The following is a 16,657-nucleotide window of genomic DNA, read 5'->3' as shown; positions in this document are numbered from 1 at the left end:
TCTTTTTGTTTTTAGAAGTTACATTTTAAGTATTGTTTCTCGGGCATGTTGCACTTCATTATGAGTTATGAGAGATATCAAGCCAGCCAAATGATAAATATGTTAACAGTAAATATGTTCATTTGAAAATAAATTATATTTTTCATTTTGAATGCCATATTATTAAACAATATATATTATATAACTATATATAATTATAATTTTTTTTGTGGTGACCCAAAGTCCTGTTTCGATAGGCCCCTTTGTGAGGCCTTTTACTTTACATTTTTAACAAGGGGCCTCCAAGCTTTATATAGCTTAATGCCTCACCAGATCTAAACCTGGCAGTGATTTCAAGGGATACAGATGCTGAAATCTGAAAGCAATTCCGGAGTCTATCAGTCCAGGAATATGGATATAAATGTCCAAAATGTGCAAGAATCAAACAGATTCTCCTTTCAGGTAGGTTTTAAAAAAAGGAAGGGACAGCTCCATTCTCTCTGCCATTTGTCCTCTGATCATGAGAGCATCACTTCTTGGGATCAAATCCAGGAAGTCAGAACTTCAATCCAGGAATTGCATTGGAGATATAAGGACAATAGCCATCTAGGGAACAGTCAGACTAGATATGGGATTAGTACCGTAACATCTGGGGGTTTTGCTGATAGAGAAGTAGCTGAGGTCCCATGAGAAACTTCTTGTTTCCTTTCTCCCCACTCTTTATCCTTTGTTTTCTATAATTATTTTAGAAAGACGCGGGTTCTCTCTTTCTGAAAGGATTCTAACATCTCCCTGATTGATTAAGCTACAGAAAAGGAAGAAAGCAAGAAAAGTGGTTGCCTTTCATCTGTTCTCAGGGAAATGTAGCACCAATTACCCCCCCTCCCCGTGAGGTATGGGAGGGGACTGTATGGAGGGGTTTTCCCATCCAAACAAACCTACCATATCCAGCCACAAGCAGGATTATGTGTGTCCCATTACACCTCATTTACCAGAAAAAGAACTAATCCTTCAAAATGTTGTCATCACAATGGGATCTTTGATGACCCCATATCAATCCTACAAATGAATCTGATGTTAGAGACTGGCACTGTGCTTTGCCTTGGTTTGGCTTCCTATTTAGTTTTAAATTAAAACTAAACTAGACTAAATTAAACTAAATTAAAAATTAAATTAAAACTTTTAAAAATTAAAACATATAAAGACGGGGGAGGTTATATGGTGGTCACCAAATGATGGAGGCTGACGCATTCTGTATGTCCCTATGAACATTTCTGAGAACAGGAATACAGTTTGAAAAATAAAGACTGGGAAGCAGGAATCTGTCTGTCTGTCTGTCCATCCGTCCGTCTGTCTGTCTCCTCCTCTCTTCCTCCACTGGACATGCTTGTGAACTATGGCAGGGCTAGACTTAATTTTCTGGATAAGGTTCTGTCAAGATGCCCCTTTGAATTTCTAAATGAAAATGCTATTTTTAGACCCATTGTGGTACTTTCTTCCTGTTTTCTCCTGATTTAACAGCAGTGTTACATTGTGTGTACTTAGGCTAATACAGGATATCACTGCACAAGGCAATATGACAACCTCACTTCCTGACTTATGAATGGTTTCAGTCACATCAGTCACCCAGGCGGCCTGAGGTGAGGAAAGATCGTCATTGGTTCAGTGACAGGAACGTGGGAGGAGGACTGTAATGTACCTAACAACCTCCAGATATACAGGAATTTGTGATCCATTTTGGAAGTCACAAGAAAAGTCTACTGTTTGATCAAAAGCAATACAGTGATAGTTGGTGATACGATCTCAACAAGAAGAAAGATTTTTATGACCCTGGGGAATGACATGTGAAAATTTGAAATATGAGAAGGATTTGTTCTCTGTACTTCAATATAGATATTGGATCTAAAATAACATTAGTCTTTGGCAAGAGGAAAACGCTATTCGGCTCATTATGCTCAATATATCACTTTACTGTTTTGATTATTTATTTAATAAACTGCTCATTCCCAAAGGCTTTTCACTGCTAACAATCAAAACCATCATAAAACAAGAAAACTCATCTGAAAGTAATAAATGAACTAATGGTTTTACAGTTGTATAGAAGCAGAAGAAAACATACTAAGCCATGTGTTGACCAGATGACCTAACCATCGCAACATGCCTTCCTCCTGGGATAGATTGAATGATTAAATTGTAGGTGCTTTCCTCAATCTCTATGGGAAAGGTATCCCAAGGCATGGAGAATGGGTGAAAAAGACTAGCCAAATTCAGTGTTCAGAAACCAAAGCTACAGAGCTTGGTTCTCAATAACTCTGTATCTTTTCATGATACTTTATTGCTTGAACCAGAAATCCACCCTCCTTCTAACTGGGTCATCCTTTTCTCAACATAATCATAATACCTAGCTGTAACCATCCAGATGAAGTTATTTCATAGAAATGTAGAACATGGAAAGCATTGCAAATATCAGTTGCTATTTCTTTTCCAGACGGAGTGTGCAAACTATATCCGAGTTCTTTATCCTTTAAACCGGACTCATCTCTTAGCTTGCGGGACTGGAGCTTTTCATCCCGTCTGTGCTTTCATCTACGTGGGACACAGGGGAGAGGTAAGGAGATGATGTGCACCTGAAGTAGACCATATAAGTACTGTAGTGAAGGATCGAGACCCTTTTCTGTTAAAAGCAATTGTGACCAACAATACCTCTCCTGGGGTGGGTCAGTCTTGAGTCAATCTTTTTTTTTTTAAACTGGGGGAAGCCAATTTGGTTTAGTAGCTAAGAAGCTGGATTAGAAACCTTATGCAGACCCCGAATTCTACACCTCCCTTATTTATTGAACTTGGTTGACTTTTGGTCAGTCATTCTGAGTCCAACTCATCTCACAGAAAGATTGGAAAATGGCAAATAGGAGAAGAAGGATGAGTTGCAAAAAATAAAAGTAGGATATAAAGCAAATAAAGGAGAAGAAGGAAGATTTGTTGGTGAGCCCTTCTTTCTCTTGTGGAAAATGGTACTCTTTTATTTTATTCATTTTTATATTTATAGCATCCACCCCCATTGCTATAGAAATAAAGGTGGGCTCCTTGTGGAGGGGGCTTCCCCAGGGGTGGGATTCAAAATTTTTAACAATTGGTTCTGTGGGTGTGGCTTAGGTGGTAGGCGTGGCTTGATGGTCATGTGACTGGGTGGACATGGCTTGGTGGTCATGTTATTGACTGGGTGTGGCCAACTCAATATCACTCACATCGAGGCACGCATCTCCTCTCCTGGCCTCTCATGACTGTGGGGATGCTGCAACAGTCGTAAGTGTGAAAAATGGTCATAGGTCACTTTTTTCAGTGCCATTGTAACTTTGAATGGTCACTCCATACAAGCTAAGTTCCAGCAAAGGAGGGAAAAAAAACTCCAGAGAAGTTCCTGAGACAGAAAGTCTAGTCCTGCCAAGAATGTAATAAGAGGCAGTTTCTGTAAGCAACACCAGAATGTTTCCTTCTTGCCTTCCTTACAGGATTAGGCCAGTAATTTCTTCTAACAATGGGTTCTCCAAACTGCTTAGAAAGTTAACAACTGGTTTTAGCGAACAGGTACGAACTGGTAGAATCCCACCCCTGGGCTTCCCTCATTGATCCTTACAAGACTGAGAAGCAGGGATTGCCCCATGGTATCCCAGTTGAGTGAGACTTGAACCCATGCCCTTCCAGTCCCATTCCAAGGATTCAACCATTACATCCCACCTGGTTTCCCCCATCAGCTCCCTTGTACTTCCCTTCCCTTCCCATTTCCAAGGCAGCTTCAATAATGGGCAACAGTTGCCTATTAGTTTCAGACAAAGGGGTAGTATTGTGGCTGGCCTTAATAGCGATAAAAAAAAAACTCAACTTCTGAACTGAAATGTATTCACTTTCTTTAATCATGGTTAAGAATAATTATAATTCTTCTGGTTTTCTTGACTCATTAAGTTTTAGTTACACAAACATGTAAATGAATGCAACAATATTGCAGAGAGAAGAATGCCAGCCTGAGGGGAGGCGAGGATCATTGTTATAAAATACTAAACTATAATGTGCTGTTATATTCAAAGCAATTCAGTGTATTAAATCCAGTAAACTACAGTTTTGCAAATAAAAGGGAAAAAATCTCTTTTGGATCAGAGAGAGATTTAATCAGACTAGCATCTTGTTACTGTTAGTTGACAGATATCTATTGAAATCATAAAGACTGGACAAGGCTTTGGTTGATTTAACAGATCTTTTCTTATATGTGAACTGGTCTACTCACTTAATGCAGAAAGATTAAACAGTGATACTTCCAATTCCAGGAAGGAATAAATGCAGACAACAACTTGCAATTCTTTGTGTTAAATGTCTTATATTGTATTAAATTCAGAAAGATTGATTTATGTGCTTATGCTTCTCAGATAGGAAAAGACCCTTGACTTATCAGTTCAGTGCACTTAGCCTGCTTGTTGTTGCAACTAAACATAACTGCCATTGTGGAATTTGTCCAGCCTTCTCAGCATTCTAAGAAATGAATGTAGGATATATTAAGCTGCCAAGCATATCAGTGTACTACTACATTCATATCTAACTCCTACTTATACAGCTTTCTTCCTCTGCCTGTTTTTCTGTCTGCTGTCTTTTTTTTTTTAAAAAAAAAAAAACAAATTAAACCCCATTTATATTCCATTTGAACATGTTCATTGACTCCTAGATGTATTTCCAAGGAGAGAGCAGAAATAATGTTAGATGGGGATAGGTTTAAAAAAAGAGGAGTTCTTGATGCTCTATGAGCTCGATTGTTTTCCTGCAGATGTTTCATAACCCAACCTATGCAACATCACGAGCACTAACAACCTATAAAAGCAGTGAAATTGCAACTGTATAATGGTCTACATTACTATTAAGCCATCTGTCTTGAGTTGGAGGGACAGCACAAATATTGGCGCATATAGGATATCTGGGATATGAGCTACAAGTACTGTAGCTTCCAAGGATGGATTCCTTTGGAACTGTGAGATCCATTATGGAGGCTGCTAAACCTTCCTGCCTCCCCTGTGGGTTCTCACATTTTTAAAGACATCTTTTAAATTAGGAAATAAGTCCGCTCTAAAATGAAACAACAGTCTCCAGTGCTGTCTTCGTTTTCAAAAATGCCTTTTTGGATCCCAAACAGGCCCCATAATCTTTTTTTATAAAAACAAAAATGGTGGATGGTTGCCATCTGGACCTTTGGCCTATACACACCTGCTCAGGAATGAGATAAAAGTAGAAATCACCTGCTGAGAGAGAGCCTACACATCCACCTGCTATTTTGATACTTTGTAACTGATTATGTTCCCTGAACTAGTCATTAGGGATTTTGGGGGGGTGGGGTAGTGGTGGTGGTGGTGAATAGATCAAAAAGTTGAGATGACAAGCAGACTTGACTATCTTGATTTTTTTCACTGCCTTGTGAAACCGCTTGTACCTCTTTGCTTACGTACTTACAAATGCCTGGGTCTGGAAGCAGTATTGTAGAAAATAACAATCTACTCTCTGTAATTTGCACCTATTGATCACATTGTTCAAAATTCTTGCAACCAGAAGGACTAAATCATTCTGTTTGTTTGATATCTATATCTATTATTAACTCAATCTCTTAGAAAAGAGATTGAAAAATGTATGGTTATCTGTGTGTGTGTGTGTGTGTGTGTGTGTGTGTGTGTGTGTGTACGTACATAACACCATTCTTCTATATATACATAAATTACAAAACCTTTGGTGTAATAAGATATTAATAAAATTTTGCATTCTCTCAAACTCAGTTAAAGTGTCCAGTCTAACTCTGTAAAGGACTAATATAAATAAAATCAAAACTAACCAAGACTTAAAACCAATTAGCAGCCATTTGACCCACTGGCCTCTCATGAAAAACACTCCGATCAACAACCAGATATAAAATCTGTGGGTGGCATTTCTCGTCCTTTCCTCATTAATCAAACTGGCCGAAGCAGGAAGGTCGCCCAACTTCACCTCATAACCCCTCTTGGCTCTGGCAATTTCAGAAGCTTTTATGACCAAGCCTGTGGGAGAAAGAGTCCTTTCAGCACAGTTGTTTATCATGAGACCCTGGGATGATCACTTGGACTTCTCATTTCATGCAACGTGCCTTTCCGAAATGTTCAGACTGACATCACCCTGGTTTGCTATGCAAAGCAGAAACACAATCTAAGCCCTGTGTTGCGCCTTGAGTGTGGGTGTGTGGAAAGCCTGAATGAAGGTCCCACAGTTAGGTGGTTTGAAGAGATTGCTTTGTCCAGCCAAGGAGATGACTCAGTCAAAATAGTCAAGAATTGCAGAAATAATATCAGCATAGCAATTTTCAAAGGAGGCAATTTTATTAACCTGAGCGATATTTCTTGAAACTGAACAGGATAGTGAATACTGCTGTACCAAAAACATTTTACCAAGCAGTTACAGAGTGGTCAGTGCCTGGAATGCACTACCTGACTGTTGTTACATCCTCTAACCCCCACTCCTTTACCCTTAAACTATCCACTATTGACCTCACCCCATTCCTAAGAGGTCTGTAAGGGGGGTGCATAAGTGCACAATTGTGCCTACAGTCCCTGTCCTATTGTCCCTATTTATTTGTACCTATTTCCTGTATTCTTACTCATGTTTATACTTACACCTATTATCTTGTAAGTGATTGACAAATCAAATAAATAAATAAAAAATAAAAGTTAACCAAGGCAAAGACGTTAAATGTCATTCTAGGATTGGCTGTGGCCTTTTCCTCCCTATATTGTAAGCTTGATAATCATTTATTTTGTTATTGACCAACAACAGTTACAGACACAGTTTACAGTACTAAAATCAAACGTAGCTTATTTGTACAGATGAGTCAGTGTTTTTGTGGCTCCATGCTGGTTTATCTGAACCTAGAATGAAACTGACACCTTTTTTTTTGGCAATGCTGAAGCTTGTAGCTTTCATTGTTTTCCTCCCACACCCCATCTCTCTCCTGAGTCTCTGAGTTCTTAAACTCAAGTCAGTTTCTTCTTAACCTCTACTGCGACCTTTAATTCATAAAGATGTAAACATTCCAAGATCTATTGGCACTGAGAAAGCCATAGGGTTAATAATGGGATGAACATCAGTCTTTAGTAACTTGATTTTTGCTTATATTAAGAATAAAAAAAACCTGCTGTTACTTCCTCTTGGTGAATCTGTGCTATCATGACAAGGGTTTCCTTACACATCCTATGATCTGAGAGCCTTTTGGGGTTCTCTTCATCCTTATCACATAAACACTTCCACTTTTCCTTTGACTCTATTAGTTTGATGTGGACACCTAATTTTTTCCCCTCATTTCTCTTCCCAGCACATGTTCAGCATGGATCCAGCCGGTATAGAAAATGGCCGGGGCAGATGTCCACATGAGCCTAATCGGGCGTTTGCAAGTACATTTTTTGGTAGGTGCCAAAGTAAATTAACCTGAATCTTGTATTCTAATGGCTATACATGGATATTTATTATTTTATGTGTATATTATATTTTTTCTGCTACTTAGTCTACAGTTTAAGACATTCAGCAAATATGTGCTGGAAATAATTGAAGAAATTCATTGTCTCAGGTGGACTTCTCAGGAATCGATCTTATAGGCTTCTTTGCCGGGTGTTTTTCTGTTCACCAGAGAGAATTCAGTTCTTCAAGTGGATTCAGAAAAGTCTAGAAAGAATCTGTCCAATCATTCTTCCAGGCTGCTGCTGGCACTCTGCTCAAGAATCAATAACTTAGGTTATTTGTCTGTATGCGTGTATTAGAAAGCCTCTTCTTTCACCATTTGTGACTCTGGATGGCATTCAAAATGGGGAAAAAAATCGATAACAATAATGAACAAAATTAAAAAGCTCAACAAAACCAAAAACATAATAAACTACTGAGCCTTTCTTGAATGCCTAGACAATTGCTGAATATATGATTCTATAATAGATGTGGGTTCTATTCAGTGGTGGGATTCAAAACTTTTTACTACAGGTTCTGTGGGTGTGGCTTGGTGGGCATCCCCACCCCACTAACCTGCTTTCTAGCTCCAGGGCAACAAAAGAAGACCCAGCTAATCAGGTGGGACTCAGAGGCAGAGAATAGGGGCCAGTCAGAGGTGGTGCTGAATACCACCTCTGGTTCTGTTGTTTTTTTCTAAGACTACCATTATATATGGACAAATTCTGAGAGCTTAGGAGAGAATGCAACATGAATAATCCAGATAGCAGGAGCTACAGCCAGCAGTATTGTGGGTTGGGGGGAAAAACAGTTGCTGTTTTGCTGAAATAAAAGACCGCTACTTCTACTCTAGATTTCCTAATTTATATTTAAATTATGTTTTAGTGCTCAGTGGAATATGTGAGAGGAACCAGGGTGAAGACAAGGATTGTTTAATCCAGTGTTTCTCAACCTTGGCAACTTTAAGATTGAGGAATTCTGGGAGCCGAAATCGACACATCTTAAGATTGCTAAAGCTGAGAAACACTGGGTTGACTTTTTAAAGACTATTATGTCGATGAGTTTTCCCTATGGATGTGAGGCCTGCTCCTTCCCAGTTTAGTCACATTCATTTAGAATTTCAGCGTGATTTTGAGTCCACATAATTTTAAAAAAGGGAAAAAAAAGAGAGAAAAGGAATGCAGCTACGAAACCCCATTCATTCTCTCCAGGGACAACTGCTCCCCACTGGTGCTTTAATTATTTTCTTTCCTCATCTCACACACACAAAAATGTGCTATACATTTTAGCGTTGCCTTTGGTAATGAATTGTCCATGGTAAGAAAAATGATGGGAAAAGTAACAAGAACAGATGGGAGAATTAAAAATGGTAGATAAAATCATCTGGACTTCCAGATCCCATGGGCTGTTGCATAATAAAGGGTTGATCTAGAAAGACCCTGAGAATTGATAGAACAGACTTGTCAAGAATGGCAGCCAAGGAATCTGCTGTTTAGATCTGACCTCTGCCATAAATGCAATTGATGGCTTTAGACAAGCTGTCCTTTCTCACCTTGAACCATCTGTGAATGTTATCAGGCAATCAGAATACTTACAAAGTTCTTTAAATATAATGGGGTGCATCTGTCTATGTGCTGCTGCCTTTATTATTAAAGGTGTCAATAAACACAAAAGCTATGTACAAACAGCTACTGTTTTTAATTGAACTTATTCCCTAGGTGGAGACTTGTATACGGGGCTAACAGCCGATTTCTTGGGCAGGGACTCTGTGATCTTCCGGACCATGGGACATCGCTCTTCTCTACGTACAGAGATGGACCAGAGGCTGCTTAATGGTAAGCAAAAGTTATGACTCTTTATCAAGTCAAAAGGCACATACTGAACATGTAAATATGCAGCCTTAGAGAAGTTGGGATTGCTTCATTTTAGGCAAACAATGAAATACTGTAGGGGTGTGTTCCATAAATTCTGTGCACTGGATCATGCCAAGGGTATAAAGGGGATTAAACAAAGCTCATGCAAAGCTCAGAGATGATCAGAAGAAGAATGACTGACTGAATCCCATATAATGTACACAGCAATCAATGAAAAAGGGAGTGTGGTCCACAAAAATAAGAATGGGGGGAAGAGGTGAAATGGAGGTCATGATCACTTTAAATTTGTACATGGGAAAGGAGGAGGAGATGGGGAAGTGTTTATATAACTAACCCTGTATAGTTTTAATAAGAAGAGTACTTACGTGTTATCTCTTTTGGCAATAACCTTCATTAACTGTTCCAAGACAGAATCTGCCAAGATTTTAAACTGTTAGGACCAGCATCAGGCTACAAACTGCTTCTGGGATCGTTTTTTCTCTGTCCAATGATTCTTTTCCTTTTCTCAGCTCCCAAATTTGTTGCTGCTTATATGATCCCAGAGAATGATGATCGGGACAATGACAAAGTTTATTTCTTCTTCACGGAGAAGGCAGCAGAATCAGATAGCAAAGGGCATGCCATCTTCAGCCGTGTGGGCAGAATCTGTGTGGTGAGTTTGTCAGGTCATTTTTGGTTATAATAGAGAGACATGTGCTCATATTGATCTAAAAATGAAAAAAAAAAAAAGCTTGCAGCTGTGGATATCATACTTTAAAATCTATAGCTCCTGGGAAAGCTTATCCCCTGTGAAGTGGTTGCTTGCTACTCATGGGCCTTTGAGATTTAATTTAGGAGAAGCAGTTGAATTATTGTATGGTACTTGAAGATAAAGGCCATATGATGTGTCTTTATTTTATTTTTATTGCTGCTCTGTTGTTTTAGTGGTATTATAATGTGTTTTGAGGATGTTATTGCAAGCTGCCTAGAGATCTAGAAGGAGACAGTATATAAATTAATGTAATAAATAAATCATAAATATAGGTTAAATGACTCAGTTGACATCTTTACGCACCACCGAAATGGATCATTTGGTCTTTGACTAGTGCCTAATTATATTTCATGGATGAGTTTAAAGAGATTTATTAATAGATAGAAGGCCACTTTATAGAACAAGGCCATGCCATTTTGTGATTTATGGCATGGCTAGTTATTATGAAAACCGTTAAGCAATAATAGCCTTCAGTCTGTTTGATTACTTGTTTTCTGTGTGTCAAATGAGAATATGAGAAATGAGAATATCTGAATGTGTACATTCATTTTATTGATTTTTTTAAAAAAATATATGTTTAAAGATGAGTCCTCTCCTGGTATCAGTGGCAAAAGTGTGCTGTATAGGTTTCATTTAGGGCTTAAATGGCATTGCACACTTTTATGCAGAAACAGCAGAAGTTAGACCAAAACCTGCACCCAGAGTGTATAGATTTCCATACCAGAAAGGATAAATGCTTCAGCTTCATTTTTGCTTTGTAAGAACCAGCTTCCCTATTAAAAAATACACCCAAGAATTGATAGTTTGGATTTACGTAGAAGAAATAATCAAACCAAATTAGACTCCAGAGGAATGGCCTCTGGAGATTGGAACAGAAATCCTTCCAGGGAAAGGATTGGCACGTATGAAGGATTGGCCGAGGGTCCAAATAAAAATCAAGTAGTAACCGTTGAAGCCCTACGCTCTGCTGGTAAACAAGAATTGCTTCTAGGACTTGGCAATGTTACAACATATGCACTGAACATGGAAACATTTTAAAAGATTTCTCTCTGATCATGGAGGTCTTGTCTGCTTTAAATTAAACTAAGTTGTCCAGCCCAGCTCAGAAATCTTGAAGAGGTTAAATAAACTCACTAAAGAATTTGGAGAAAGATGCTGTATGAGTTCTGGTGAGTGGTATAAGTATATCAAGTAGGAATTTATGGACTATCGTAGCCTAAGTGTTCAGAGTCGCCCCGGTAGTGAGATAGATGGCATATCAATTTAATAAATAAAAAATATATACGAAAAGTGAAATAGCCAAAGTTGGATGTGTTGCTAAAACCCAAATCAAGAACGTCCACAGGAGACAAGGTAATTCTCATCTATATTTTCTTTTTCTACTGTTGGGACATCCACACTCCTTATATAAACTCCCTTTCACCTAAAGTGCCTTACATCCCAAAAGATGAGGTCTTGCAGTGTTTCATGCAAGGAAGTACCAAACAGTCACTCTCATATGATGAAAAAGAAAGGAAGTTTGCAAGAGCGGATACGTAACTGGAAGACTCCCTGATATCTTTACCACAGTATGTAGCTCTATGTAGCGGTGTCTTTTCTACCTTCCTGTTAACTACAATTGCTTATTTGTGATCAGTTTCATGATGGGGTAATATAATATTGTTGGGATTTGTAACAGGATTATTTTAACACCCAGAGCTGAAAATGCAGCTAGTTAAAGCTGGAAAATGCTTAGAAAATCATTATCAACTGTGTTCTTCAATCTACAGTGCATTCACTGGCTTCCAGTAATCACCCACCTAAAAATAGAACCATCCATTTTTTTTTTTTTTTGAAAAAAGGATTTAAAATGTTTTGAAACAGGAGAGGAGAAAATGTTGGCAAATGTATCTGAAACTTAGGTGAGCCTACTTGATTCTGATTTATCCTGAACTAAATCCTAATTTATACTAAATTGGTTTATATACTGAAGTTAAACCTGCTGTCCCTCTGCCTCTCTTTCCTAATGAAGAGCAGTGAGTGATGTAATGGAGGAAGTCTGCTTGGAACAAGTTGCTGGCCTTAAGTTCTCCTATCAAGATCTCTTTGGTAGGGCCTGGTTCTCGCAGGCTGCATAAATCTTGCCTGACACAATTGTTTCTTTTCCAGCCAAGTTATGAACATGGACCTTTTCTTTCTGGTGTTTCTCTTTTTTTGTGATTCCACCCCTCACCCCAAAGTGACAGGGGTGGGGGGTGGGGAAGACTGATGTTGCTGTATGGGAGGAAGGGATAATACTTTAAAGCTTTTGAATTCAGTTGTTCTTCCAAATGGAAATGCCCCAATATTTTGTTCAAGCCATTTTCACTTCCTCGCTTCTTTCTTCAACTGTTCTTTTTCACTTCTCCTGCAAGCAATTCCTTCCAGCCAAAGGTTCCACAAAGCCATTTTGATGCCAGCTTCAGTTCTGCCCCCTGGATTTCTCTACAACACACGTGCACAAAATGTAATGTAATGAAACTCTGCAAGGAAACTGGCTAATTGTAGAAATAGGAAAGGTGCTGATCGTAGAAGTTCCTCTTCACTGAACCTCTATGGTGTTGTAATTGATTATGTCATTTGAGTAACATGAGAGACAGTTTGGTGTTTATAGTTAAGGCATCAGGCTAGACACTTGGAGTTCTGGTCCTACCTTGGGTAGAGAGGCAGCTGGCAATGGCAAACTATTTCCAAAATCTTGCCTAGAAGACAGCAGGGATTGGGTCCAGGTAGTCAAAAGGAGTCAAAACTAAATTGAAGGTACAACATAAATGAATTGGAGTAATAAGTCACTAGCAAACCTCTTTAAATGTTTCCCTTTGTATTTTATGACATCTGTCTCATGTAGAAAGCTATAGAAATAACTGAGAAAAATGGATCTATTGCAAATAACTGAGAAAAATGGATCTATTGCAAATACATTCCTAGCACTTTACTTTTCTCATTCTCACTGACCAAAAACCTTTTCTTGTTGGAGCGCTGATGAGCTAATAGGGATATACAGTGCTTCAGATTTGAAGCCAAAATGGTGCTTTGGAGCTCACGTGGAGCTGATGTGTAATACCTGATATAACTCCTTAATCCAAACATATCTTTCCTGGGATTACTGACTGGCTATGGAAAGCAAATGTAGGATTCCAGGAAAAAGCACAGTTGTTTGAAGGAATTGCAGATAAGCGCTATATGAAGGGCTCCCTCCACTATCTGAAACACCTTTTTATATTTGGATCTGAAGCCTAGCTGAGCTGTATTTTTTAATCCCATTCTTAATGGCACTCCCCCTCATTGAAACCCGAGGGCTAAGCTGATGCATCAGAGATAAAATCCTGCACCGTTTTCTGAGACTGGAAAAACCCCTCTTTTCTCCCAGCCAATGCCCACTTTAACAATTCTCTGTAACTTTGGTAATTGCCAAGCTTCTCCAATAAAACAGAGAAAAGTTTCCATGGTTTCCTGGAGGGGTTGAGATTGGATCTCGTCCCAACTAAAAATGTTCTGAATTATCTTGACTCAGTTCTCTTCATAAAGTTTTCAGGTAGCAGAATGGTTTTTCTTTTAAAAATGAATATCTAAAAAGTAAGCTTTTCAGCCGCAGCCCCTTGCTCAATCTGTCTTGCTTACTTGTTTGGAATCAGCAGAACATTTTTACGTGCCAAAATTCATGAAATTGTAATATATTTTAATTTTAAGTATCTTAAGATTTTATGTATATGTAAAACACGCACACATGTACAACATTGAACGTACTTAAAGTAAGTTTACTCATTTTTTAAAAATGCAGAGGTAATAAATTAAAACAATTTACAAGTTTGAGAAATTCAAACATACATTAAAGTTAAACCATTATAAAATACATGCAGAATAAAAATAATAAGGCAGCAATAAGAAAAAGCAGCAGCAGAGGGTTAAAATTACAGCAGAACTATTATTAAAAGGCAAGCAGAATAAAAATGTTTTTACTTGGCACCCAAAAATAGCAAAAATGATGCCAGGCATACTTTTCTGGGGAAATCATTTCAAAGTTGGATGCTGCAACTGAAAAGGTATCATCATATGCTTTAACTTGGCCTTCTCTGCCCACAGTCCGGAGTTGGATCCTTAGAGGCTCGAGGTTGACTCACCCTTTCCATCCTTCCAAGGTCGGCAAAATGAGGACCCAGATTGTTGGGGGCAATATGCTGACTCTTTAAACTGCTTAGAGGGGGCTGTAAAGCACTCTGAAGAGGTATAAGTGCTATTGCTAAGTGCTATTGGCAACATACCTAGAACAGATCCTTTGCTTCTGAGATGTTGATCGTGACCAAATTATCCATTTAAAACAAATGAACAAGTAAGTAAATAAATCTGGGTTTTCCCAGATAAATTTCAGCATCTAACCATCTGGTAGCTTTTAAAAAGCTAAGCAATGTCAGATCTGGGTTAATACTTGAATGGCAGGCCACCACGAAAATCTAAACAGTAGGGTGGACTAGGAAGGAGAACTGTTTCATAGCCTTGATATTTTTATAAAAAATAATAACGATGTGATTTTAAAAAAATTTGAAAAAAGCACATGGAAATATTCTGTGTACGCATGGTAAAACAAATAGTTTGAGAAAAAGTGGTTATCTGAATCTCACTCATCAAGAATAGATTTTAATGAACAGAAACTTACCTTCTAGCCATTTTGGAGGAACTAAGTTAGTTAAGATAGTACAATATAGACAGACTGTGAGGAACACACTTTTCCTCTCCCATTTTTTGGTTCCTGATGCCCAAGATGTCTCCATTGGATGGCTTACACAAGGAAAGCAGAGTTTTATTGACTTTAAAATTATGAGTAGGTGATACAGTTCAGTGTTGAAATATCTGGTAAATGTAGAAAGCGCATTTCAATTCAATTCTGGCATCTCTATTTTTCAGACAGCAGATAGAGTGGCTTCCCTGGGAGAGACCGGAGAGAATCATTTGCCCAGATTTATTTCTTTTGGTTTTGAAAGAACCAGTGGTTTGACTCAGTGTCAGATAGCTTCACCTTTTCTTATGCAAGCTATGGAACTAGTTAACCAGGTCATTTCTGGCTCAAGTGAGAAATCTGGGTTGATGTGTTTGATGATTTTATTTTGCTTTGTTTCTTTGGCTGTCTGAAGTTCAGAAGTATCACTACTTTTTCTGTTTAGCTTCTTCATAGTCCAACTTTCACTTTCTTAGAGTGTTACAGGGAAGACCTCAGCATCTGAAATATGTTTCTGACATATTTCTTGACTGCTGGTTCCTTTACAGTAATGTGCAATCATTCATTGGACACCCCGCCCCCAGACAGATTTTCTTACTTGTTAAGAGAGGAGCCCTCTTCGAAATGGGTATCTAGCAAACATCATAACATCTCTGTATCCTTGAAATGTCAAAGAGCATCTCCACCAAGTGGGGAAGTGGAGGGTCTTACACCCCGGCCTACTATACTATACTATATCCTTGGTTGAAATTGTTTCAGTGCTTTTGGTTGAGCACTTTGTAAAATACATTCATCTCTTTAGCCCACCCTCCCCATCCTCCCCTTTCATTCTTGGGATTCATCAGTTCTTACGCTCAGTGCTAGAGCATTCACATTTTGATAAATGAGTACTACTGTTCCATCTCACCATATCTCAGAGCTATGGATGCTCCATGGCAACAGCAAAGGCCCAAAATGCTGGATGGAGCTGTCCATCCATGTGTAAAGAGACTGCAATCCAGACGGTTAAGCTTGTTCAAGTCTAGGGTTCCTTTCTCCTGTGCTCCAACTGGCCAGCTCATTCGTGACCCAATTTTGGTAATTTATTGCCATTGTTTTTCACCATACTGGGGTATATTAATACGTTGCTAGCCTCATCTTTAAGACTCAGCTCCCTAGACTCTGCAGAGTGGGTGTGGTACATAAGGCACTTTGGGGTGTGCAATCTGTCATATTACAGCTTGATAAAATGTATTTGGATTATCCACAGCATATTTTAGGAGAGCTGGGTTTTTTAAATGTTTATATTCATCTAAAATGGAGAGCAATCTATTGTCTCTTAAATCAGGAAAAGAGAGGCTATTGCCAGATGAACCAATATGCTGCACAACAGGCAGCAAAGAATTTTCTCTAATTTATCATTTGATGCTTGACTTGAACCTGGGTGTGTTCCACACATGTTCCTATTTTGGGGGGTGCATCAGACATACTCCTGTTCTTCTGTACAAAATGTTTGCCTGTATATTCTTTTTCTCTCTTAATGTTTATAGCAAAGGAATAGAGGAAATACAGATACAACAGTTCAACTTACAACAGTTCATTTAGTGACTGTTCAAAGTTACAATGGCACTGAAAAAAATGGCATGACCATTTTTCACACTTACAACCATTGCAAGATCCCCTGATCACATGATCAACATATGGACGCTTGGTAGTTGACTCATATTTGTGACAGTTGCAATGTCCTGATCACCTTTTGTGGCCTTCTGACAAGCTAAGTCAATGGGGAAGCCAATGGTGGCAAGAAAGATTGTAAAATGGGGCAAAACTCTACTTAACAAATGTCTCACTTGA

General features: G+C 38.5%; 1 protein-coding gene across 1 annotated transcript in view; it reads left to right on the top strand.

Moving 5' to 3' along the window:
* The window catches only part of SEMA3G (semaphorin 3G), a 92,502-nt gene that overhangs the window by 53,896 nt on the left and 21,949 nt on the right, over nucleotides 1-16,657 (top strand). Inside the window, exons 4-7 of the mRNA XM_087924027.1 lie at nucleotides 2,468-2,587; nucleotides 7,346-7,436; nucleotides 9,186-9,302; nucleotides 9,851-9,993. Of these exons, the coding sequence (XP_087780153.1) occupies nucleotides 2,468-2,587; nucleotides 7,346-7,436; nucleotides 9,186-9,302; nucleotides 9,851-9,993 (471 nt within the window). The remainder of the gene's footprint in view (nucleotides 1-2,467; nucleotides 2,588-7,345; nucleotides 7,437-9,185; nucleotides 9,303-9,850; nucleotides 9,994-16,657) is intronic.

Source organism: Pseudonaja textilis, chromosome 2 (genome assembly GCF_049901715.1).
Source record: "Pseudonaja textilis isolate UNSWEBS1 chromosome 2, rPseTex1.2, whole genome shotgun sequence".
NCBI lineage: Eukaryota > Metazoa > Chordata > Lepidosauria > Squamata > Elapidae > Pseudonaja > Pseudonaja textilis.
Note: the sequence above shows the minus strand (reverse complement) of the source record. Positions and strands in the feature narration are given on the sequence as shown.